The sequence below is a fragment of the Rhea pennata genome, chromosome 11, assembly GCF_028389875.1.
Source record: "Rhea pennata isolate bPtePen1 chromosome 11, bPtePen1.pri, whole genome shotgun sequence".
In the NCBI taxonomy this organism is placed as follows: domain Eukaryota; kingdom Metazoa; phylum Chordata; class Aves; order Rheiformes; family Rheidae; genus Rhea; species Rhea pennata.
The window spans coordinates 17,386,597-17,414,224 of record NC_084673.1 but is presented as its reverse complement, the minus strand read 5'-3'; the positions used below and the strand labels follow the sequence as shown (position 1 = coordinate 17,414,224).

The 27,628-nt window shown below is 41.3% G+C and overlaps 1 protein-coding gene across 1 annotated transcript in view; it reads right to left on the bottom strand.

Moving 5' to 3' along the window:
* Window positions 1–660: 660 nt before the first annotated feature.
* Window positions 661–27,628, bottom strand: part of GRIA3 (glutamate ionotropic receptor AMPA type subunit 3) — a 155,678-nt gene continuing 128,710 nt past the window's right edge. The window contains exons 14-16 of the mRNA XM_062584975.1: window positions 22,624–22,871; window positions 3,338–3,452; window positions 661–906 (exon numbers count right to left, since the gene is read on the bottom strand). Of these exons, the coding sequence (XP_062440959.1) occupies window positions 661–906; window positions 3,338–3,452; window positions 22,624–22,871 (609 nt within the window). The remainder of the gene's footprint in view (window positions 907–3,337; window positions 3,453–22,623; window positions 22,872–27,628) is intronic.

The following is a 27,628-nucleotide window of genomic DNA, read 5'->3' as shown; positions in this document are numbered from 1 at the left end:
AAAAGACCCAGGACAGTTCCTGAGGGGGTCTCCTGTCAGGACCTTGCGCCTGGAGCTTGAACGCACTTTCAAACCTCCTGCCTTGCCCAGGAGAGTAAAGCCTGGCTGGCCTTTAGGACCAGTGAAATATAGGCAAAGGATACAGTTTGTGACTAACTTAGTTAACAAGGCTTTTTTTTTTTTTTTAGAGATTTGGTTCTATTTCTCATGCTTTAGAAATTGCTACTTCTATTATAGAAGTTTTTGGAGGCTTCCTAAAAGCACTTACCTGGCCTGAATATAGCTTAAAAAATAATAAATACAAAGGGAGGCAGTCACAAGCAAAAGAGTTGTGAACTCTGAGTTCAGTAATATTTATAGGAATTAATGAAATATTTTGAATCAGTGAACCATTGATATCAGACCTTTGGAGAGAGGAGTTATTCATTTAGCATGAAGTTGATCATCACTGTTTGCAATATAGGCTGGCAACAAACGTACTTCTGTTCAGGAAAGAAATTTAAATCACTTTTTTATATGCTGCACTGTGGAAAAGAGTGCTACCAGACCATATTTTAAAAGACATTTTACAGCAGTCCACTAATGCATATAACAAAATATCACACACATTAAAAAAAAAAAAAAAAAGGTATTTTAGTTCACTGGACCTTAATCGTACCCCTAGATTTTAACACTTTCTGTTCCATACACGTTGTAGCCTTCTCTGTATGTTGCGTAATTCTGGGTACTGGTTGTGGGAACAGGTTTAAAGTTTTGTGTGTTCTTGGAGAGTTTCATTCGCTTGGACTCTGCCCGCGACTTGTAACAGAACTCGATTAGGGCAACCATCATGGCGAGCCCAAGGCCTCCGACAAGAATATAGAAAACCCCAGCGACATTGCTCAGGCTCAGAGCACTGGTCTTGTCCTAAGAGAAATGAACCACTTGATTAGTCTTGCTGTGAGAAGAAGACAGGTAGATAACAGGTTACTTTGTAGTTAGTCCTAACTGGAGTAACTAAACATACATACTCAGCTTTCTGATAATGAAGTTCAAATTCCCTACACTCCCTACATCAAAATCAATCGTAGTGAGAGTGATCAGATAGTCTTACCCATTGAGATTACACTGTCAAATTCATTTATCAATCAGTGTTATTCTCAGCTTTGTCCCTGGATAAACTAGGGATTTGCAGCAGTAGTGGCCCTGGCTCTCACTGCCAGGTGGCCAAGGAGATGTTTGCCATGGGCTTTGCCAGGCCCTCAGCAGGCAGTGCAAACTTGCCTCTGGCAGAGCAGCACTGGTGGCATGGAGAGGTCCTGGCAAAGGCCCAAATAAGCAAAGCAATGGCTATGCAGAATAACCCAGATTTTACAGAAGGACAGTATAAAGCTTAAAAAAAACAACCAACAAAAAAAAAAAAAAAAAAAAAAAAAAAAACCAAAAAAACCCACCAACCACTACACACTTGGTTTTGGTGAATGTAGAGAAAATAACTGAGATGCTGCTAAACCTATCTACCTTTTTTCAACAATTTACAAAAAATGAATCTAGGAAGATGGTCAGTTACTTTAAGGTCAAGCAGTAGAGCCCTAGCTAAACTAGCACCTTCAATTACCACGAGTGAGTGAGTTACTGAATAAAAGCAATCATTGTAACACCAAAAAAAATGCTGGCTGGGGTGTACTTTCAGTACATGACAGATGGGGGAGAAGACTTTCATTTTTAAAAATAGGATTTTGTAATCAGATTAAACAGAATTACAACCATTTTGCTGCTGAATTCGATGGCTTGCTGCCTTTGTTATATATTGTTTGTTCAAAAGTTCCTTTTCTGAGCTGTAACACAAAGAGAATCTCACCGGCTGCCAGCAAGCCAGATGCCTACAGTAAGGGGCCGTACTTACTGAAAACACTTGCAGATAGGCCCTAATCTACCAACAATTTCTAGGAACATCAAGACTTTAATATATTCAAAATAAAATAAGCTCTACCTTTTAAGTGTCTGTGCATTTCACAGGCAGTTTAGTAGATGCAGTTTTAGCAAACAACCCGCAATATAAACTAAAGATATTATTCATTTGCACTGTTTCAATTATATACTTTCCTTCTGCAATTGCTGTGCATTCAAATTTCCTACAGTCCCAAATTTATCTTATCCAACAGCTACAAGATTGTGTCCCAAGCAAATTCCAGTCCAACTGAAATCGATAAATTTTATTATGGACTTTGATGGAGCTTGAAATAGTCTTTGAACATTAAGAAGGTGCTGCCAAATTACAATAATTTTATGCTTGAATAATTATAGAGGGTATTTCCAAAGGCAGTGAGGGAGTTAGGCACTTAGCTGTTAATGATTTCAATAGGAGCTGGATTTCTCCCTTGCTGCCATTGAAAATGTCCTTTACTCCAACAAGCCTTGCACTTCTCCACTGGTTTTGTTCTTAATGGCTCTATATATACAAAAAAACTTTAGTGTTTTTTTTTTAGTGTTTTTTAATAAATGGCATAAATAAATATTTCATCTGAATTTAATGTGCAACTAGTAGATTGATGCATCTACCATCTCACATGGGGAATTTCCACTGAGGTCTATAGAATTTCTGTACTGGGAACCACTGGATATGTCAGTCACATAGTTTTGCTGGTTTTAGATGAAAACAGCATCATTACTAATTGTAAACAGAGAGTAAATAAGGTAGTAAGATTCCCCAAAGTTACAACACATCTGGTATGGAATAGAGTAACACAGTAGCAAAATGGTTCAAGGCACATTCAAAGAACATCCAGTATTTATGGAATGATTTACCAATAATATTTCTAAATTTGTCGGTTTTTTAAAAATCAAAACATATCTTAAACTAAATGGGAAAATAGGGCAGGAAGGATGTTTCTTACTTATCATGGTGATGTCTGTCCTGAAATTGTCCACTCTTTTAACAAGCATGTGATTATTTTCCAAACTGACATGTATAGAGCTCTAACTTACAATTTTGAAAGAAACATGTATGTGTTCAATAAAACTGTAAATTAAAAAAAGGATGCTCGGCTAAGTAATACACATTGACTGTAATGAAACTTGCAAATTTAAATGAAGACACCAGTTTTGAGGGCTTTTGGGGATTTTTTTTTCCATGTTTTTCTAGCAAAATATTCAAGTAGTAAAACATACTTACAACTAAAATCTGTTACTGTAAAAGAAAAATGCTGTCATGTTTGGAGACTTAATTATTTTTTCTATTCTTTTCTTTCAACCTTCAAAATGTAAATGTTAACTTTTGAAAGTCATTTTTTGTATAAACAAACAGTGGGTCAAAATGTGATTTCTAATCAGTACAAAAAGACCTTCAGCGACTGACCTTACTTCCGGAGTCCTTGGCTCCACATTCACCCTTATCGTACCACCATTTGTTTTTCAGCTTGTCTAAGATGCCTTGTTCACTGAGTTTCAATACTGCAAGGTTTACAGGAGTTCTTCACGTGGGAAATAACATAAATAACATTATATTATGTTATTTTATGTTATTCAAGCTTTAAACTACTTTAAAACTATACAAAGCGATAAAGCAGGGTTCCTGGCCACAAAGTATTTACACTGCAGGCAACTGGATCATCCCCTTAAGTTAATACTAGAGCAACGCTATATTACCAGGTCCTGCCCATATCGCTTTGAGTAATCGGCACTCACTGTTAAATGAAGATAGTAGAAACAAAGCAACTCCAATTTCCCATTTTTGTAGAATCGCAGGTGGTTCACAGTAGCTTTATGAATTGGTAGGTGTTTGATCCAGCAGGACCTTGTATTGCACTAACAGACAGCAACCCCAGAAGGAGTAGTCATAGTGGCCTTGTGCTGGCAGCCTGGGCACCCGAGACACATCTGGTGCCATGCAGGACCTACACCTTGGGTACAGCATCCACTAGGCATCTCACGTGCTCGCAGGATGTGCAAAGCAAAACCACCCAGGCTGAATGCCAGGGAGGATTGCACCTTAGACCAGCAGAGAAGGGCATTTTGCTCGTTTCCTCTCATACCTTCAGGAGGTTTCTGCAACTTTTCAGCTGCATTATGCCATGTTACAGCAAATGTGAATGACTCTGGCTCTGCAGGCAACACGCAAGTGGACTTTTTTTCCCCTTAGAATTGCTGCATTCTGAAAACTGCATGGTCTAGGGAACTACAGCAGTAAATAAACCAATGAAGAGTTTAATGAAAGAAATCAGTGAACTTGGAAACTATGGGTTAAGCTGTGCAGCATGTGAAATGTCGGTAGGTGGAAGGGAGTTGGTGACTGCTGCTGCTAAGAGACTGCAAGCCCAGAGCATGGCAAAGGCTGCTGCATACTCTTGGGCTGTTGGAGTAAAATATTTACCCTGAAGATTGAGAAAAGTTTCAGCACATAGCTCTTGAGAGTTTGGGTACCCTCCTCATCATCTTGTGCTGCGCAGGGCCATGTGAGCCTCTGCATGAGCCAGGTGCCGATGTGGGCTGCAGGTGCTGCTGCCACTGGCCACTTGCGAGGGGCTGGAGTGTGAGGAGAGTTGGGGAAATTTTGGGAGACAGGGACTAGTGGGATGGTGGCAGCTCTGTAGCAATTTCAGCTCTGGGGTTTCCCTGTCCCTTCTCTGTGAGAAAGCTGTGTGGGAGGTGAAGCATCCGTCCTGGAACCCATCCCAGGCTACATTTTGTGCATGGCTGCCACTCTGCTGAGCAACACACACAAGCCTGGGCCATGAGTGCTTCCATGGGACTTGTGAGCTGCAAAAATGCCTGTGCCACAAATGGGTGATGTGATTTGTGGTACAGGCTAAGACAGCACTTCATTATTTCTGGTTCCTTTTTGTGTAACTTCATTTCCAACTTCACGATCAAGAGTTAACTTCTGTTTACAGGACTAAGCTTGTCTGGCTGTCCTTGTAGTGTGATGGTGGAGTTCTCATCTGGGATATGGTGGTGGTGTCTCACTATGGAGCATGGTTGTTGGGAGTCTCACTTTGGCACTGTGGTGGTAGGGTCTTGAGTGTGCTGCTGGAGTCTCATCTTGGAGCACATTAGTGGGGGGTCTCACCTTGGAGCATGATGGTGGGGGAATCTCACCTTGGCAGTGTTGTGGTGAGGTCTCACCTTGGCAGTATGATGGTGGTGGGGTCTCACCTTCGCCGCATGGTGCTGGGGTCTCACGTTGGCAGTGTTCACAGGCATTGCAGTGTCTCTTCTGCAGTGTGAATGAATGCCAGGCAAGCAGACAAGCACAGGGTACTGGCAGGCAAGTTTAGGAATTCAATAATGTCTCAGGGTTTTTTGCTGGTCATTAGTAACATTGGTTCACTTCAGTAATGATAGCTTGAATTCTTTGGGTTCTGCCTGACAGGATCCTCTTCTTCTTCATTGCCCCTGATGAGAGAGACTTTTCCCACTGAGATACAGGCTGTCCGTGAACATACCTACCACTGCATTGTGTCATTAAGTACTGTTTAATTCCTATATGTACTTGTTTTAAGGAGAAAAATAACCACGCTTCAAGAGTTCCTGAGTTACTTAATGCAAAGGCTGCAGTTGGGGTAACCTGGTGTGGCCTTTAACCAGTTTCACATGGCAAAAACAGGAGTCCATGGAAATTCTCATCTATGCAGTGAGTGCCAGATGATACTGTACCCGAGGCTGTCCGAGCCTCCCTAGACCCTGTGACTGGCAATGGCAGCCTGTGGGTGCAGGGAGTGCTTTCCAAGCTTTCCTGGCCCGCCAGGCAGAGGCAGAGCCACTCCCTGTGTTTGCACAGGGCTAGTTTTGATATTTGCCAATATTTTTTTTTGAAAAATTGTTGTTCTTAAGCAGCAGCTGTAATCTCATTAACTCTCAGTCAGGGAAGCCTGTGCGTGTTCAGCTGGGCATGGTGGTAACAAGACTCAGGAGAGATGACGTTTGCTTTCTCAGCCCCAGCACAGCACTCACAGAGCCCATTGACTAACAGTGTAATGAAAAGCCAGCTGCATCACAACTTTCTGTCTGTAGCCAGGTACAAGCAGTGTTACGACCCATCAGAGGCATCAAAGTGAGCCCCATGGATGGGTGCTGCAAGTACCCTGGGGGCAGACCTGATGTGGGGACTCTCTACTACACCTGGAAGTTTTGCCTCCTGGGAGCTAACCAGGCATTGGTGGAGCTCCTGCGTGGGGCTCCCGCTCCGCACCCCTTCCATGCAGCTGGCATGCAACGGGGACCTGGAGGCACGTGGGCAAGGGAGCTACAAGAGACTATGTATTATTTAGGCTATAGCAATGCAAGTCATTGAAAGCTGAATGCCTTTATCCCGTCATTACAAGCCCCAGCAGAAAGAATGGTGTAGATTATTGCTTAGAGAACAGCTCTCTAATTTTAAAATTCATTTTAAAACTATCCAATTTGAGAGATTTTATGCAGTACATCTCTCCACTTTGAAAAGCATTATGCAGTTGAGAATACACAAACAATAGGGAGAAGGTTATAAACACCTTTTCTGCTATCTGCATATTTTATTGTGCAATTTTTTCCCTCCCCCCAGTCCTATTCCAAACACTATTTTTAATTTGCATGTCTTTATAAAACCCATATGGAGTACAGAGAATTTGCATAACATCCAATACATTATAGATTAGCTTTCACAATATTATACAGTATTGGGAAATGAGGAAGCTTAACTTGCTAATTAGGGTGTTGCTTTTTTTGCTTTTTTTTTTTTTTTTGTGAGCCAAGATTGTAGTTAATTGTGCACATGCAAGTGCCAAAAAAAGTAAACTAAAATTATCTTAACTAAACAGATGGGAATTTGCCTAAACCAAGGTTTTCAGTATAGTTTGTCAGGTCACTTTTTATCATGTGACCCGCTGAAATAACTAGTTCTGTGTATCAAAGCTGAGCAATGATTTGTTCTCATCTTCCTTGTCTATATGAGTATGGAAAGCAGTGCAAGACTGGGAATACGAGTTCAGAGGAGTCTGCCTGCTTGCTCCAGGCCCAGATTTCTCTTAGACAGCTGAGCCGTCATCATGACGAGGTATTCATGAGCCAAGGGAGTTGTAAGTAACTCTGCTAGTCATGGATACTGAGTTTATGCAGATGCTTTGAGATGGGCAGATCATATAATATGTGCGTAAGGAGAGAACATGGGAGGAAAGTTTGAAATGAAATAGTTTCTGGTGCAAGTGTTTGTCTGCACAAGGCTATTCCTGTCCCCATTTTGCTCTTCTCCTGCGCAGGCAGGCAGTGTCTTGGCTGCTTGCAAGTGTCTGAATCCCTCAACTCCACTATTTTGCTGGCACTGCCTGGGCTGTCTGAATGAATAGTATGGACCTGGTTGAAGGGCACTCCTAATGTGCTAGAAAATGCACTCATTTGTGCTTCACAGATGGAGCACAAAATGCAGCTTGTTTAATCAAATTCCTAAGCAACAATTTTGTCTGCTTCTAAGAAATTAATTCTGAGACCTCTTTACTATGTGAGTTGTTCCCCCATGCAGTACAGTTTCAGACAATACATCCCTCCTGTACTTGAGAGAAGGTCAAACACTTCTGCTGAGCTGGTCCCAGTAGGCCCCCACTTAAACACTTGACTATGCTGAGATGTGATTTGAACTTAGTTTGGAGCTGAATTCTTTAGCTTTCAAATTCCCAAGCTAAGCAAATACATTGAAAAGTGAGACTGGTTATTGCTACATTTTAAGATTACTTGTTTCTGAATAGCTATCTAGCCTAGTTCGCTTTAACAGTCAGAGTTAGACATGCCTTGGCTGAGGTGCTTATGAAGGTGCAGAAGGGCACTTCCAGATCCTGCTGTTTTTCTAGTGGAGGGTCTGCAGTGAACACATGCAGCGCACTTCAAATATCAACCCTTATGCACTGCATCTTGGCTTACAGCTCAGCCAATCCAAAAAAAAGGCCCTCTGGAAGCATAAGCCTTGCTGAGGTCCCTGATGTTTACTAGGATGAGGTCAGCCGGGGTGCTGACCCTGCGCCCAGGGTGCTTCTGCCCTGGAAGGCCAAGTGTGGCTCGGTACGAAGCTGCCAAGTATTTTGTTTGCTCTCATACTTTGTATGTGCTTAGCCAAAAGAAATGTGCTTTTACAGAAGGAACTTTTCTATGAACGCAGTCTGTTTTCTGTAGGAAGGTAATTTTTTTGTAGTTTACCTGACACTGTTTCCTTAAGGGGTGGTTTTTTACCAGGTGTATCTACGTTGCCTTAGAGGGACTACGTTGCCAAAGGAACAGAGAGATTAAGTGACTTGCCCAGGGCCTCACAGGAAGGCTGTGCCAGAGCCAGGTCAGCCCTGAGCTGTCAGACTGGCCTCCCAGCACAGCGGCCTAGGAGAGCTCCCGGGAATGGCTTACAGGGCATTGCAGGACACTTCTGTTTCTGGGTCCTCTCTTAAAGCTTCTCCCTCAGTTTTAGACTTACATTTCTTCATCATTTTACTGGGATAATTTTGTGCTTTCCAGCTGCATTTTTTAATTAGGTTACTTTACTGTTCTTGTGCTGTACGGAATATTCTATGAGGTCCTTACCACTTTCCCTAGTGCTTTTGGCTATTTTCCCTCTGACTTTAATTTATGATAGGATTCTTTTTCATCTTTCCCTCTGTGGGTTCCAAATCAGCTCTTTATTAGTTTTGTTGCTTTTATCAAAGTAAAACGTTCAGAGGTTTGAAGGCTCATGCTCTCTTGTTGCTCTCTGTATTCCCAAGAATATAAACTGAGGCAATTAGGATGAGGATGTCAACACTTAGCATGCTGCAGGATAGTATTCTTGGGCAGAAACTTGCGGTACTTTCCCCTCCTAACCATTGCTGAGGGATTTTTTTTGTTCCTTTGTTTGTTTCCAACAAACCTCTCCTTTTTATTTGTGATCCACATTTAGTAGCTTTGGCTAAATGATGTTTGTCTGGTTGGGCAGCTTAACCACTCTCAGCTAAGATTTTATTTGCTAACATCACCATATAACTTGAATCTTCAGATCTAGGGAAATGGTTTGAATAACCTAATACCGACTAATACTGTCCCTATGGGCAAATTAACCCATTTGCTGTGGTTGATTTATTTAAGAATGGAATGACTCTAGGAAAATCAGTGCCTACCTATTCTCACAATCTTCGCTTTAATAAAGTCTCCTGAAAACATTACTTTACATCTGGGAAACAGAAGTTTTTTAATCAGTGTTTCAGCACTTTGCTTTCTTTGTTCCTCTGTGGGAAGACCTGACACACACTGGCAGTATTACCTTTTCCTCTTTTGCTATCGGTTACTGCTAGAAAGCAAGGGGTGGCAGGATTTTTTTCCAAGCACAGCCTGGCACGACCTCAAGGTGCTGATTTCCCTTTGCCTGTCCTATGCATTGCCCCAGAGCAGCATGCACCTGCATCTCCTTACAGTCCATCAGAAAAGGGATCCTGGGTCACCATCTTTCACCTGCCCATGCTGGCCGCTCCCAGGCGAAAGGATGGGGCTTACAGAGCAGACTGGTTTTCAAACAAATGCTGAGCATTCGCTCATTAAAATCAAGCCTTCAAAATAAGTCCCCAAAGCTTTCAGTTAAGTCAAAAAATTCTTGCCACCATTCCTGCTAAATTTAGGGATCTCTGTAGCATTTCTTTGTCATGAAGGTGATCATGCATAAAATATAGCACTGATTCCAGGTTGAGTATGTTCCCCCATGCTTACACAGGAGATGATCCCTAAGAAGAAAGCTACTTCTTTCAGTGTTAGCTGCATATTTCCATCTATGTCATTTTAATGTGGAAAAGAGGAAATACAATGACCCAGAGCACATCTGCTCTATATTCTTTTTTGTCTTCATCAAACTTTTACCCCATCTAAGGGATTTCTTGTCTTGTCTTGCCACAGTAGCTGAACAGCAATTTCAGGTTAGTTGCAGTACTTCTTTCTCCTTGAAGAAAACCGAGGTCATTATGATTTTTCTTTCTGGATAGAATTATTTCAAAGTAGAGGAAAAGTAAATCAATTATCAAAGAAACAGCTCTCTATCAGTCCAAGCATTAGAAGGTATAACTTATACTCCTCCCAAATTATAACAGTCTTTTTTATTTCATTAATGACTGCTTTGGTGCATTTTAATGATTTCACTTGCACCTACCTAACATAGATACACCAACACTCTCTCAACAGTGATTTGATTTAGTGACTTCTCTTCCAGCTCCTACAGGTTTAAGGAAGCCACTTGACAGTGTGAAGTTCCACTTAAAAATGCGAAGGCTGGCATTTCTGTTACTATCACGTTTATGTGCCAGCACTGCAAACAGTCCACTTAGCTGAATAAATGCTGACCACAGCTGAAGAGGAAGTTCTTGGAAAAAGTGCTGTTCATTTATCCAAAGAACATCCAGTTCACAAATCTTGCCAGAAAAGATCCATTTTCCAGTAATGAGAGATCAGGCATCCTGATGGCAACTGCTTCGCAGCAGCCTGCCATATATAGCTGCTCCCTGTCTGTCCATCTTATCCATCTCCTGGCCATGGCAGAGGCTGTGCTTCCAGGACCTCACCATGTAATCCTTAGACTTTTGTCAGCTGTCTGTAACCAGTGTTTGAGTGGCATTCGTGCTTTTCAGTGCAAACTCCAGGAGATACAACAGGTATGTTTATTACTTGCAATCAACAAAGATTTAAGTGGCAATTCAAGCACCTTTGGATAATTCATATTCCATTCTATACTCTAATGAATGTAATATAAATGTTATACCCAAGAAAGATTATTGCCAAGGAGAACAAATGAACACTGTAGATAGCACATTGTTCCCCTCAAAGCAGATGAAATATTGCTCAGAATTAATTTAGAATTTTTATGCACAATCTTTCAGAAAAGGGGAGCTGCACAAAAAAGGCTTAGCAATTAAGGCTTCTTAAAGCACTAATTAAAGGGTTCCTTGAGCTGAAGCTGCACAGAGGTAGCTAGGTGAATGGGCTTCCCTTAGCCCCTTAGGAATGAGGCTGAACGAGGGTTGACATTGCACCTTCTGCCCTCTGGGTTTTACAGATGATGAACAGGACTTAGTCCTCCACCCACCATCGGACAGTTCCTAAGGTTTTGTAGAGTATTTGGTGCACAGGGTACATGTCATATTTTATCAGCACTGTTGCTTGCAGCATCTTTCTGGGGGTATGGTGTGAAACAATCATCCAAAACCGTGAAGGAAGCCCAGAATCACATCACCAATGAGACTGCTACATTAGTCTTGAAAACTTCCTTTTTCCACTTGGGCCCTGAGCTAGATGCTCTGGAGAACAGGCAAGAAGTTCCAGAAAAGAGCAGCTCCCTGCCACAGCCCGAGCAACAGGAGAGCTGCCTTCATAGAATCAGTAAGGTTGGAAGGGACCTCTGGAGATCATCTAGTCCAACCTCCCTGCTCAGCAGGGTCACCTAGAGCATGGTAGACAGGGTTGCATCCAGGCAGGCCTTGAATCTCTCCAGAGAAGGAGACTCCACAACCTTTCTGGGCAACCTGGTCCAGTGCTCCGTCACTCGCACAGGGAAGAAATTCCCCCTCACGGTCAGGTGGAACTTCCGTGCTTCAGTTTCTGCCCATTGCCTCTTGTCCTGTCACATGGGACAACAGAAAAGAGTTTGTCCCCGTCCCCTTGACACCCTCCCTTCAGGTACTTGTAGACATTGATCAGATCCCCCCTCAGTCTTCTCCTCCCCAGGCTGAAGAGGCCCAGCTCTCGCAGCCTTTCCTCATAGGGCAGGTGCTCCAGCCCTCTGATCATCTTTGTAGCCCTACGCTGGACTCTCTGCAGTAGCTCCATGTCTCTCTTGTACTGGGGAGGCCAGAACTGGACACAGTAATCGAGATCAGGCCTCAACAGGGCTGAACAAGCCAAACATGAAGGCGATGGGGTTTGCTGAGGAATTAGAAGTATGCAACAAAGATGATAACTGTGCTCACCAGTTGCTCTGTGGGGAAACATAAGAGCACGGTACACCACTGTCAGCACAGTGGGGATGAATAACCCCAGGGCATGGATTTGTTTTTACCAAAAATCTTTTTTTTCCCCTCTGTCAGTCAGGGGAAAAACAAAGAAAGTATCTAAAATAAAGAAAACTTCACAGTGCCGTAATGCAATGACCACATGATGAAGCGTGCCAAGGCAGTGTTGATGCTGAAAGGAATTACTGGCTTTCCTGGAGAGGCACTCGTCCACACTTTACTACATACATGAAATCTGGGCCAGCACAATTCTGCAGGTTGCCTGTAACAGGACTATTAATAAGCAAAAACCAAGACAAACCAACTGCTCAGCAGAGGTTTGAGGGAGTAGAATAGGGGATCAAGAGCCAGAAGGGCCCTCAGCCGCAGGGTCCAGTGAGCCGGCCTCCACACAGGGGAAGGTGCTGCTGGTGCACCACAAGACCTGGGTGCCCATATGCACAGCGCCAGGCTGGGAGGGATGTGTGCTACCTCACTCAGAGACACAAAGTAAACTTGATGAAGCTAAGAAATCTGGCTGGTCGCAACGGTGCTCCTTGTCACAAGACAGACAGCAGCTCACCCCAAACACATGATGCTTGTGGCCAGCAGCAGCACTGCCCACTGAAAACAGCTCTGCCCAAATGGCAAAAGCTGTAACTTCCCAATATCCTGATTGCCACATTGTCCACACTGGGAAATCTGAATAGTCACTAACATACCCTTTCTTTTTCTTCTCAATTACACACCAGGTAACACTGGTTGGAGAAGTCCTGTGAAAGCACACAAGCACATCGCTAGAGATGCAGTATTTACAGAAAAGCTGTTTGTGCTGTAATGTACCCTGGCACTGCCCATTAGGGGTACATTAGGGTAGGCAAAACCAGAGAGTCAAAGGCACCCTTGGGCTCTGGCTGCATCACACTGCAAGACTGCAGAACAGCTGTAAATTTGATTTAATATCTGGCTTGGCCAGATTTATGACTGATTTGTGGTATCAGAGCAAAACAAAGCCACAGGAGGTTTCTGGCAAATTGAGCCCTCTGAAGATTGCTAAATTAAGGAAGAGCGATGTCTTCTCTCCGAGTTAACATGCAGCACTTGTGAAGCAAGAGAAACTGTGATCAAGAGCTACATTCTTTGCAAAGGGCTCATCACCCTCCCATGGAAATCTCAGTGACATGAAGGAGGCTAAAGTGCATGATTGTATCAGGTCACTATTGGTGCATTATAAAATGTTTTTGAGTTTTATTTTTAATCTTGGGTATTTTTGCCTAATCCCTTTAATTTAGGAATTTGACATATTTAGAGCACTCTAATTTGTACAGCATGAATTATCCTCTTGTTCCTTACGACTATTTTTCTCTCGTTTCTTATGACCAAAACTGTCTTTGCTGGCTTAAGCATTACTGCAATCACTGATTTCAACACACCCCAACTAATAAAGTTGCAATGTCAAAGAGTCTAGACATGAAATGTTTAGGTTTCTTATATGCTGCTCATAATGAAAGAGAAAAGGGAAGATGCAAACAAAAAAGCATTTTTTTAATTCAAAAAGCTTCTTGAAGTCCTTTAGGTAAAACTACTGAAAACACTGAATTGTTCTTGTGAGTATCACTGGCAAATATCCACTAATTTCAGGAGAATCTAGTAGGAAGCTTGTTGCAATATATATGAAGTTTTACTTCCTACCATGATCTGAGAGTTAAATATCTGAAGGGGACAGGAAAAATTTCCCCAAATGATTGCACCATTTTTGACAGAGATTGCAGTCCTATACCTCTAGCCCTGCAGAGAAACTCCCCAACGCCACACATTATGTCAAATCATGAGTGTTGCTGTTCAGCCATGAAGTTATGAAAGGATACTAATGAGGCCTTTAACTCCGCTCGCCGTAACTCATGTCCCCAAACCCAACCGCACTGGCGTGCTGCAGCAAAGGATGTTACACAAACTAGTAGTCAGGACTGAGCACTCTGTTCAACCTGACAGGATACCATTAAAAAAAAAAAATCTAACTAACAACCATCTTGTTATCATTAAAATACAAAAATAGAAACAATCCTGGAACAGATACCAAATCCAACATTACCGTCTAGAGGGCATTGCTACGGGCTAAAGACCAGTCTAAATCAAGTAAGGCATTTTATCCCCTCAAGCTCTATAAATCCCAGTCTGATCTGTAACTGTTGAATGGACTTTTTGTCAGATCTTGTTACTGAAATAACCTCGGACTAGACACAAAACCTTAGGGTAAATATATTGTTCAAGTGCTCTGCTCTCTCCTAGTTTAGAGCATCTCAAGATATATCTTGTCATAATTTACCAGTTTAGCAATGCCTCCATTCCATAAATTCATGTTTGTTATGTATCTTAACATATGGAATTGGGAAGACGTAGGATGGAAACTGGCCTATTATTAAAACTCAGTATGTTTGTTAAAAGATAAGAGTTACACCATGCTCCACACAGGAGTGAAGAGAGCCCTGAAAATGCTTGTCTAAGGAAATACTACTGCTATTTTTTACCTTTGTCTCAAGTAGTGATCTTCAGTATTTCACACTGAGCGTATTTGTTAAAAATCATAAGACATTTCTTTTTTAAAAGTTGAACAGTTTGTTGCATCATTTCAGACCATCTCTCTCTCTCTCTCTCTCTCTCTTTTTTTTTTTTTTTGGCCCCATGTTAACCAGCAATTGCACACCTGCAACACTTAACATTTTAGGGATTGAAATGCTTCATGGATGAGCAGAGGAAGGGATAAAAAGCAAGAGCCATCTAATTCAAAAACACAAAGACATTTTAAACTGAGAAGATTAAAACCAAGCATGTCAGTCCCCTTATATCCTGACACTGTGAAATCCTCTGGTAGAAGGACATTGTTTTTTTTCTATAGCACATCCAGAAATGACTTTCTTCTCCCCCCAAGTGTTGAGGCTTTACTCGTATGTGAGCAGCTTCCCACACGAGGGACCGCAACACACTGCTCAGCCTGCCTGGCTGTGGTTAATCAATATCTCTTAATGATAGCTGACTAGTGACTTCTAAATATTTCATGGAGGTCGCTGTATGCTTTGCCTGTTTTAGGCATCTCTGCATGGAACAGTGTCACAGGATGACAAAAATCCTGTCTATGGATTAGCAAACAACACACATATATATGTATTTTTAATGCTGTAGTACTGCCAGCAACCGCGCTAATAAAATGCAAGACGTGAATACAGGTAGTGTCTTCGTCTGTCATAGTTACATAGAGTGCAACTGGTACCCACTGGTTTATGAGGACTGCATCTATTTAAAGGACATTAGTGACCCTTGTATTGGCAAATGTGCTCTTAATTCTGCTCTGATAACACTTGTTTGTGAATAAGGGGCATTGCAAAAGGTGATCATTTGCATAGATTTTGTAATGGCCATTTGAAAGCTATGCAAATGATCTATCAGGGGATGGGTTTCTTTAGTTATTGCTGAGTATTCAGGAGCTAGAAGCTCATGTTTCCATAACAAAAAAACTTAATTTTAGTCTTCATTACTATGTTTTTTCATAAATAGTGTTCTTTTGGGCAGTTCAAAGTTTCTTGTATTGTTTTTTAGAGGCAGGCCAGAACAACTGTTCTATCCTTGTGGAATCTATGGCTTTTTCTTTCTTTCTTTCTTCCCCCCCCCCCCTTTTTTTTTCAGAGCAGCAACCAGCTAAGCATTTTAAAAATCAGCTTTTAACTGATGCTGTATTTGCTGTAACATGGAAGACATACATAGATGCACAATATGAATATAAAACCCACACACGCTCTAGATACACCTGTGCAAAGCCAGATGTGTTACCAGCTGAGACTGGAAGTGCCTCTGCTCTTTGCAGAGAGTTTGCAATGAGCGTTTGGCAGCAGCAACTATCTCTAGGAAAGTATATTTATATGTTTCATAAATGTAGCTCCAACAAATTAAATGCTATACTAACAGGATCATAATTTAATAGAAGTGCCAAGTGCTAATGCAATAATACATGCATATTGGATTAGGGAATGCACGCCGTAACAAGTCATTGTTCATTTATAACAGTGCCTGTGACTTGCGATGAGGCGAGAGGATGGAAGCAAAACCAACCAAAACAGACGGGCAGAGCAAGGTGGGCCAGATGGCTAAAGTCGTGCTAAAACCTACCTCATCTGAAACAGCAACAAGGTATCTTCCCTGTCTTTACCTGCATCTTTCCTAAGCTGGATGGAAATGAGCAAGAGACTCAACTTACCTTGCATGCAGGCTATCCCCTCACCTTCTCTTTCTCTTGCCTCTAGAAACATCCATTTTTTCCCCCTGTCTTCTATGATTTATTTTTCCTCTCAAGATGGTTCTTCTGAGCCTCCTGCTCTCTGGTCCTCAGCAGGCTGCAGATAGGTGCTGCTTAGTCCGACGGGCACACAAGGCACTCAGGGTGCACCAGCTATGCTGGTGGCATAAGGCTACAGGTGTCCAAACCGTGCCTGCAGTGCAGGTGCGCAGAGCCACGTCACAGAGTCCACCAGGATTAACAGCAGTGCCTGCTCACATGGGAGCTTAACGCTGAAACTTAGAATTACTTTGAAGAAGAAGAACAAAGGCAGTTATTCTCCCTTTGTATTTTAAGTGACAGTAGTTACCATTAAAGTGGAAATATCCAAGTCTGAAACCCCAGTAAAATGTTCAAAGTAAGGGCCCTGCTCCTATCACTGGAATACACTCATTTTCCAGCCCCAAAGAGGCTTATCTTAGCTCTTCCCATACTGATACTTATATTGCAGGATAAATGATTTACACAAGCATATTATGGAAAATAACTGTTAATCACCACAAGTCTTATCAAAATTAATGGATGAGTCACATCTTTTCTTTTGAATTTCTTGTGGCCATAGAGGCAGGATATACTGCTGTTGTATGAGGACCAACCCTACCACAGCAAACACAGCACAAACACTCTTCCTCATGAACTTGGATCCTGCTCTGTCAAGAGTGCAAAGCTGATCACCGGGATAGTTATGCCAAACGGTTACAAAAGCAAAATTAAACAGTTCCTAGTTCTTAGGTACCAGGCACCATTTTCCAAAAGCTGCTTTTCAAGGCTGTGTGAAATGCTTTTCCTCAATTGTGGTTCTGAGCCTCCTAGTCACATTCATAGTAAAACAACCTCCAATGATCTGCACAAGAACGTATACATTTTATGCAAGTCAAAGCAGGCTTTCTGCCCTTCTTGGCAGTATTCTAAATGAGATGCTCTAATGAACTCTTAGAGTGTTAAGATTTCATTATTGCTACAAAAAATACTCAATGTTATTTTGTAGTAGGCTATGAAATAATTAGTCAATTAAACAAATATTTTGATGTCTTCCTTTTAAAGTATTATTTTGCTTTGTCACTAACTTGCACAATACAATGAATTTATATTACTTTCCTAGCTCTGAGCATGAATTAGCTCTGTGCTACTATCACTAGCTCTAATCAGCCATTTTATCCTTTTTCCAGCTCATAACCCAAGCCTATAGAATGGGTGGCAAGTAAATTCATGCTGATGAACATAATTTCAAAGAAATTACTCAAATAAATTGTGTTGCATGTTTTTAAGATAGTCATTTCCCCAAATGTTCTCTTTAAAGCATAACATGTTTGGCAGTGGTGCTCTTTAGATGTCAGGTATCATCTAAAATAATGTGCAACAGATTTCTTCTAAAAATGTGCCACTTAAAAATTATGCTGCAAATGCTAACTGCTGTGCTGCAAATATATCAAAGCAAAATACCACAGAGGAATGGGGGAACAAATCCCATCTGCTAATGGCCATGTTCACATCTCAGAAGGGCTTGAGAATCTGATGCTTTATTAAGCATGGTTCTGAGGGCACAATTTAACTAACACTCTGGAAAAAATAGTTTTGTGATTAAAAAGAAACAACTAAAAAATTAAGTAGTTTTACATCAAGCGTCACGTGAAAGATTTACTCTGAAAGAGATATTGGTCTAAAAATAATATATTAAAGAAATTAAGTCAAAAAATTAACAAGGGCACATGGCATGTGAAGCTGGCTAGATGCTAAATTTTATCAATTTCATTCTATGTGAGTTGTCATTACATGTTACCATGAAGGTATGAAAATACAAGAAACGTATGAGCAGCAGAACTATAGAAATTTATCTTAGCAGAAAATTGCTCCTATGCAACTGAATAATTAGTTTCACTTAAGTCACTCATCCTGCTACCTCCATCTACATTGCATTTTGTCTACTTCTTGTTAAATTCCTATTCAGCCATAACTCAGCTCTGAGATGATAGGATTGTGTAATAAACTAATAAACAAAATAATCAGTTTCTAAACTGATAAAATGCTGTAACAATTTTCTGGAATACTTATTTTTATTTATTTATTTTTTAAATAATTGCTACTCTGCATTATCTCATAACTGAGAACTCAACTCACACATTAACAGGCTATTGAATATTGTGTAATTTTGCCATGAATCCAATAGAAGAAACAAAGTTCATGTCTATTCGAAAGAGCTAAGTGAACATATTTTGATGAGCATACTAGGATGTCAGCAGCAGTTAAGTCAGCTTCTATGTATTATTACTTATCAAATGGGAATTACATACGGCTGGAGCAAAGCCCCCTTCAGTCTTCTTAAATAACGACTGCAAGTGAAATTTGGGAACTGCCTTCCCCGGTAGAGCACTGACCATAGCAAGGCACTGCAGGGGAGATCGTTACCCTCTGGGACATCCTAGGGCTGACATGTGCTGACATTAAGGGAAATACAACATATGTCAGCTGAGGCCTTTTAATCTTACTTTATAATAACAGTACAACCTCTTTAGCTGTAAATTACAAGTGGCCCACGTGAGTTCTGGATGCGCATATAACTAACCTTACATAGTTTGCGTAATGGAATGGACTGGGGGGGGGGGGGGACTTACAGCAAGTCAGTTTAATACCTTTTCTTTGTTTTACTGTAGGACTCAAAGTCATTGTAACACTTCAAGTCACTGCGTAATTTCCCAGTGGCAGCAAACATATGGAAACAAGGGTTGATGCCACCATACCACCTCCGAATCACTGGTTCCCAAACAGGAGGGAGGGAACCACGTGCTAACCTGCAGAGTGGACGGGCAGGGGAGAGAGTTTTCTGCGTGACCAGATCCATTGCGGCACAGCGATGGACATGAGCAGACTCACCTCCGGTTTTCAGCACAAGCTAGAACAACAGAGCTCACAGAGAAATTCAGCTTAAGAAGTTAGCACCATCAGTCTGTAATGGTTCAAACCTGCACGCAGCTCATTTGCTCAGGAAGTAGGAAGGGGCTGATTACAAATTCAGGGCAGCTGTCTCCCAAGGCTGGGCCTCTACTGGATAAGCTAAGAGAGGTGGTCTGTCAGCTCAACCAGTAGAGAGAGCACTACCCTGAGCGAGTAATGTGCCACAACGATATAATCCTGCATCTCTGCATCATGCACTTTCAACACCCAGTCCTTTAGGGGCCACTGATTCAATTTTCCTTAAGTACCATCTCCTTAAGGGAAAAGGAAGGAAAAAAAAAAGAACAGTTTTAAAATGACTCCTCTGAAATACTCTATAAATAAAACCATATTCACATAAACAATTAACTGCAGAGATGTGAGTAGGATGAGATTATGAAGGGAACTCAGGCTTTGGGGGAGGAAGAGGAGGAGTGGGGAGACAAGCGAGGGTGACCGCGTGGTGGGCTGCACCAGCGCTAGCCAAGCGCTGGCATGCGCACAGAGGAAACAGCCCTGCCACAAGGCTCAGGCACAGCCCAAACTCTGCTTTCCCGGCTGACGTCGTCAGCGGACGCTGCCGGGAAAGCATCCCTCTTTCTATGCTAATGTCATGGAATCGAGCCTACTTCTGCTACCTCAGAAGAAAAGGAATTTTATAATAAAGCCCTCCTTTGATTCATGACATCTCTGGAACTACCAGCTAGCCCCTTCCCCTGCCTCTCCCTCCTTTAGGCCTCCTCAGATTTTTCTCCCCCGAAGGAAGCTGCTTCTCTGACCCACATTCTGCTCCCTGGTGGCTCTTGCTGCCTGAGCGATAAACCCCCGATAATTGACATTTATAGCTGGAACAAACAAGCAGTCCTATATCACAGCACGGTACAACAAACTGTGGAAAGACAGGGCTTTGTGATTTACAGATTAAAATAGTGAAACAAGCGTCATCAAATTTGTTCTTCCCTCTTCACTGGGTAGTTTATCATGGCATACCTGACTCTGCCCTCAACATTTACTGAGCAGGGCTGAGTGCTTATTAATAGAGAGTATTACTCTTTTTAAAAGGCCTTTCAGCACAAGCAAAAATAGAAGAATGACCCTGCCCTAACTGCGACCATTTTTAAAATCCTTTTTAGCTTCCTTAGGGCTGTAAGCATTAGTTGGCTGGGTTTAGTTCAATGAACTTGAAGCAATGCAGTTCATTGAAGCTGCTTTGTACAAAGAGTTTTCTTTCACAGAAGCAGTATTAGGCAATACAGTGCTGGATCCCAGGAGAATATTAAACATTTAATATACTGGCAAGTACAGCATTTTACAAAAATATTGCACGAAGGATAAGCAGCAGAGCTAAAAAGCATATAAAAACCTCACACTTTCCTGAGCTGCTGCTGAGCACTGTAGAACTCCAATTATTAAATAAACCTGAATTTGAGGTCTTTTCTTTCCTTTTATGTGGCTTTTTGCTAATATCAGAGATGAGTAAGAGAGTGATTTCCTAACTAGCCAGCTGTAATCAACTCTTATTAATAGAATACAGCAATAATTTGCAGTAATTGTCCAGAACTGCAGTTTACTGAAAATAGTGTAATTATTGATTTTGGACCAAAGCTGAAGCATTTTTGTAAGAGAGATTAGAAGTTATTGTTCCTTAAGGAACTGGTTTTACTAGAGAATGCTACTGCGAAAACTAATCTTGGTCCTTTTCAAGATAACAATGTATTTTAAATTAATTTTATTGGTAATTCCTGTACCCAAGGTGACAAATAATATCCAGCCTATTCTAGCTACAGCTTCTGTTTGCCAGATTAAATGCTACAGAAATTGTCAGTTAGTTTTACAAGGTAACTTTTGGCAATATTAAAGCACAGCAGTTAACTTTTGCAATACATGAGCTGATTAAATCAGCTTAGAGTGTCTCATTAACAGAGGCTGCTAAAGATAGTGGGAAGAAGCCATAGCTCACTAGATGGCAATGAAAGTTTTGCCAGTGGCATCAGGGGAGCTAGGATTTTAAATAACATCAGCTTTAAAAGCCCAGCAAACACTAATCCAGTGTTTCTGCACAGATGCGTACAGAAGTCTGGTCACTGTGGTACGAATGGTGACAGAATATTCTGGCAGCATTTACCAAAAGCTCTTTCCTTCAGCTTAATTTCAACTTCAGTGCATCATTTCAAAACACATCACTGCTGCAAGCAACATATCTCATGTTTCAGCTGCAATCTCTAGCTCCTTATATATTGTTGTTGCTATTACTTGGGTGACTACCCATCTCTGTGTAACATTATGCCCTTGCTATGATGGTTGCTCAACTCTTCCTCTCTTGAACCCAAGCTGCACCAAGATTAACCACCCTCCTCGACCCATCCTCAAGAGAACCAAGTAGAAGGGAGCCTTCTCGCCGTCAGGTCTGTGCTGCTGCACCCAACCCCTTGAAGAAAGCCTCTCCGAAATTGCTCGAGATGATCTCTGGTTCCCTGTCCAGTTACATGCACTGATTCCTTCTGCACAGTTCTCGCCAATATTGGAGTTTCCATCTGTTAGTTAAATAAGGTTTCCAAGCTTGACCAAAGCTGTTGATGATGCAAAGACAACTGTCTTTGAAGGAGCTACTGGGCAAGCAAATGGCTTTTTTATTTTCCCCCATCACAATTATTCAAGTGGTTTGAATCTGCATTTTTTTTCCTTGACAAGTAAAATAACAGCCTTGCCGATTACTCTTTGCTAAGGTACCCGATTGTGGTGACATTGAGGCTGACCTTGGAGTCACCTCCCCCGCTGCCGCACTCTCCTTTGTCGTACCACCATTTGTTTTTCAATTTGTCCAAGAGGCCTTGCTCATTCAGTTTTAATACTGCCAGGTTAACAGCATTTCTTGAAACGATAAAACATAACTTGTAAGAAAAATGCACAAATGCTTAGGAAATCGTAACGTATAAAAAAAGGAGCACAAGAGGACAAATTGGCTAAAATTTCACAGAACGTGGAGCTATAAAAATGTTTGTACAGCAAATACAGGGTTAAATATTGGAAGGTGGCATGGAGGATAACATTTGCTCAAAACTGAAGTGTGCGGGATGGGGAAATCGTCTTTGAGAAAAAAAGTAACAAGAACACCACATCATGCAGTTAACATTCGTCACATATGGCAGGTTAACTCGGCTTTTACCATTTAAATTGAAAAAGCCATTGAACTGTAAAATTAAAACAGCAACAAACAATCAGAAAGGACAACACTAAGAGAACACTAAAAAGAAATGGATGCATTAAATAAATGAAACCATAATTTACCGTCTTATTTAACTCCATGGAATATTGAAGATTTTAAACTTTAAAAGTTACCTCAAAATCCACAAGAAAGAAAATGACAACACAATACATCAGGGTAGGTGGAATACTATAACAACATGGATATTGTTATATTATTCCACCCACCTTAATGCCGAGCCTTTTGGCGTCGCTACGCCGTAGCCCTTGGAGTCGAGGTTGCCGCCGACTTTCATGGTGTCACAAGGCTTCCGCTGCTCGATGTACTCGTTCATGGTCGACTCCAGCAGGAAGGCAAACTTCCCCTTCGACTTGCGCACTCGTGCCACCCCATCAGCTGTCGTTTTGGTGAACACGGAGGGTTCTGCTGACTTCATGTACGACCACATTTTCTCATAGACGGCTATTTTTGATCTCTGAGGTAGAGGAAAGAGGAAGTGAAAAGCAATTCCTGCTGGTGACCTAGCCTTCGTATGCTGCAGCTAGCATGGTGCTTAGCTCCCTGGACTTGGTAGGCTTCAAGCTATTAACACCCTGTAGCTAAACAACTGAAAGAGTATAGCTAGTTAAGCACAAGGTACACACTACCCCCTCAGCAATTATGAAACCAAAAAAGTGGTTGGGCAGGGAGGAACCACATCAGAGACATTTATTCCACTAATTGCCATTTAATTGGCAATCAGAATGACAAATGGTGCATGCCCAGCTCATTCCCAGGGTTTCCTGTTGCATGGCATTATTATCCATGAGCACGCTGCTCTAACACCAAATTCAGCATTACTATCCATAAGCATGCTCCTCTAATGCCAAGCCAGAGAGAGGACGTTACACCTAAGCTCATCTCTCATGGCCCACGCATGCAAAGAAGGCTCTCCTGTTCACACAGATCCTCAGTATTGGTTTTTGTTCCCTCACAGACTGTTAGCAAACATAGACATTTGCTTATTAAAAGATCCCAGCAAGGCAGGAGTCTGCTTTTCACAGTGGTGATGAAAGGTTTAAGATATGAGAACAGCTCTAGTGGCCTCTTATAATGAAGCTCATAAGGGGGATATAAATACTAATCACAAAAACCTTTTACTAATCAGTGATCCAAGTTTCTCTGACCAGAGTTTCACATTTACCTAAAAGTTAGCATACTAATATTAGCAGTGAGCTGAAAAATTTGCTGGTTAACTGCTTTATTGCAGTGTATATTTATTTTTTCAGTTTGCTTGGTTTTGAGACTGAGCCAATCATAACATCCTCTAGCTCAACATCCTTATTTTGTGAATCTGCAAATGTTGAGAAATGTGTTACTTTGCCTTTTTCCCTCTTCCCTTTCAGTAACATTTAAACCACCTAAAAATCTTAAAAGCACCTGAAGAATCTCAAGCATTCAGATATTGCACTATCACTTAAAAATCTCCTGCTTGGTTGATGGAAGGCAGTAATGCTTACTATATTACTGTAGAGTCTCGAAATCCAAAGGATTTATACAAGACTTCCAGTCTAAGCTGTGGTTATCCTGAATTTATGCCTCCAACTCGTTGCCAGTTTCCTGTCCACAACATCTCCTTGCAAAATGGGAACAAAGCATACAGGAGCTAAATCTAGTCCAAATTTAACAAACTTGTGGCAGACTACTGTTAATGTCCATCAGCCTGAAGATCAAGACATGTTTCCTCTTCGTTCAGGACAATTTAACGTGTTTTGAATAAAGTGATGCTCAACAAACTCTCCAAACAATTCACAGAGAGTAAATCCTGCCTTTGCCATTCCTCAGCTGATGTAGCTATGACTAACAGAGGAGCACAGAGGGCAAAATTTTATTTTAATTATCCTTCCTGGTGAGTTGAAAACCAGCTGAAAATGCAATCCAATTAAAATAATCACAATTGACAAGTGGAAATCAGACAGACACCAATAACACAGCTTCATTAAGACAGAACTGGCTGGCCAGGAGACTGAAAAATAAGCAGGAGGGATTTAAATGGAGAACACATCCTGGATAAAAACTGGATATATAGATTCTAGTTTGGAGTACAAGGAATGAAGAAGCAGTCGGGGAAAGGGAATGTAAATGGCCTGGCTAGTGCCGCCACAGAGGTGCCAGTAGCTCCGTGGCTGCCGCTGTCTACACGGGCAGCCGAGCCCAGCGGCGGCTGGCGGGGGCCTGCGTGAGCGCAAAGCTCATGGCATAAGCAGAGCGCAGAGTTAACCCAGACCCGACCTGGCCGGGCGTTTTATAAAACACTCTCGCACAGGAACGCAACAGGGGAAGGCTGGTTGGCCTACAGTAAGACTGCATAAGCAACAGCGATTCGATTGTGTCCTAGTTACAAAGTGCTTAATCTTCTTTTAATGTAAGTAGTGCAAACACACCTGCACATTTACATTTACAATTGGGCATCTAAGGGACACAAGGAAGGTAAAAAAAATATAGCTTTATCGTTTCTCTTTCTACGTTTTAGAAAGCTAAAGTGGTTTTCCTTGACAGATTTTTGCATATACAAGTTTGCTTTTGCTCATTTCCATTTGCTGAGTGTGCCTTTAATTACACAGATAAACCATAATTTCTTTCCTTTTCATCTAACTCACTCTGGAATATCTGTCTTTAATAAGTCCTTTCATATTCTTTCCAGCTGGCATGACTACCTAAAAGCAATTGCCAATACATCTGGGCATTGTTAATAATAATAGTTACCTGATGAGTGCCAACAGCACACTCAAGAGCGGTAAATGGTCCAAACAAAGCATTTTCCCTATTCCAAGAGGAAAAGGTGACTATCATCATGCTTCAAAACACAAATTTCCACATGCTTTATATGCAAGACCACAGACCTCTTTTAAATGTTAACAAATAGCCTTCAGCTTTACAGCTTGCTCTCTTCATTTAACTCTTCTGTATGGCTAATAAAAATCAGTACATTTCTATAGGGTCATTGCTCACATCTTCCGTCAGGTATGGTTTTCATAAGATCTTGGTATTATCAAATCAACTGCATGAGTATAGCAGTCTGGTCTGATCCGCTCTGTTGACGTAGGCCAAAATGCTTGCTAGCAAGGCACATAGTATTGTATATATAGTAATGGACATGTAATGACTGGAAAAGATTAAGGAAAAAAAAAAACAAAAAATAAAAGTGCCTGATACTGATTGATTTAGGGAGGGAGAGGGTTTGGGTGGGAAATCCTGGCTGAGAACGGGCTAATTTTCTGGCAGCCAGACGGCCAAGGGCTCTGCCTGCATCCGCGGCAGGTGCCCAGGGCTGTGCTGCTCCTTGTCCTCGCACCCCCTTAGCGCCACTCTTCACAGTCAGTCCTGATTTGCTAATGAGGCCAAAATAATTATTTGACATGACCCTTGTTAGAGAAAGAGGTGATACCATCAAAGGACGTGCAAAAAGCAAAAACCCCTACTCTAAAGCTCAGAGGTTTAGCTTGGGAGCTTTTTGTCCCAGGAACAGTACTTTATACCTGCTCAACTAAATGAAATGTGCAGTTGACCAAAGCTGATCAAATACATAACTAGATGAAATGAAAGATGGTATTTTTATTAAACACTTTTTCTAATTTTCCATCTGCCTTGAAAACTGGAAGCTCCAGAAGACTGTCAAAAACCTAAAATTTCTTTCTATCTATTAACCTACAAATTCTGTATCAAAAGAAGGTTTTCATCTTTTTTCTCCTCTGCAAGTGTTCATATTGTAAGTCACAGTTTCTGCCAGATCTGTTGTGTCACCCCCAGACAAGTCTTACACCTGCAGGAGGGGTCAGACAGCAGGTGCAAACAGGAAAAAAAACAGGATTTATGCTCTAAAATAAGGTAGCCACCAGCACTGACAAATCTGCTCTGCTGCTAAATTTCAGTAGCAGTAAAACATTTTCCCCTCTCATTAAAGTGTTACTTTTAAGAGATATTTAGAAAAAAAGCTTTAAAGCAAAGATTTAAACCAATTCAAAGCCCATAACTGCAATAACTCCCTCTGTAACTCCCATTTCATTTCTTTGATATTGCTCTCAAGAAGTCCGTCACACACATTTTCTTGGGATTTCAAGGGGATATTATTATCATTTTTCTTAAAAGCAACATTTTCAGTGTTTCATCTAGGCCTTGGGACACATTAAAGCCTCTTTTCATTATCACAGGCTTACTGTAGATATAAATAGACCTGACCTCAGCTTAGTCAATAATGCTGTTTTTCCTTCTTTATTTGGAAATGTTTATGCATAAGTATGAACAACACACATTTCTGTCACCTCAGCCATAAGGGTGCATTTTCCCTGGGGTGTGGACAACACTTTTCAGTACTAACAGATACAGCAGCTCTAATTTCCTACCAGGCATGATGAGGATTTATTTCATTTAGATCAATATCTAAATATGTATTTCTCTTGGGTAGCAGTGATTTTATTTTAAAATAAAATGCTAGTTCATCAGTCCTCAACTTTTAACCTCCTTTTTCATTCTAATTCTCCTTGTTTGTGTGTTTGGCTCCAGGATTTAAATGGAACAAAAACCTCAAACAAAAACCAAAACAAAACAAAAAAAGAAACCCTGCTACGCAGTGTACCATAACATCAAAATGTAAAGTTTGATCCAGACTGGATTTAAGTGTTACATACATCAGAAAACAGGCAGATTTACCTGTCAATTGCAGTTATTTCTTCAATCTATTCAAGAACAGAAGAGCTGAATCCAGCATCAGCAAACCTGGCTTCAACTGAACGGGACAGATGCCTTGGTTTCACATTTGCACATTTAAAACTGCCTACAGATAGGTTGTGAAACCCAGCACATCTTGGGCACTTTGTCAGTGCTGGTTAAACCCACCTCTAAAATATCTTTGTGATGACCAAAGCCTCTCCCATTGACGGAATTACCTTTCCCCAATGTAGACATGTGTCTCTGACTTGTGTTAAGGTGACATTGTGGCAGTTCCCTCCAATACTGAGTAACGGCCAAACTATTGTATTTGAAGGAAATCATATTTTTCCTCTAAACTTAAAATGTTACAGTGACACCCACTGCCCATTTTAGAATATTTTGTCCTCTCTGCTCTCTTCTCTGCAGGTCCTCTTCAAAACTGCCTCCTGCAACCCATCTGAATATCTCATTAACATGATCAGAATGGTCCTTGGTTTCTTATGACAGGTACCAGAAAACTGTTTCCCAATAGCAAAGCTGAAA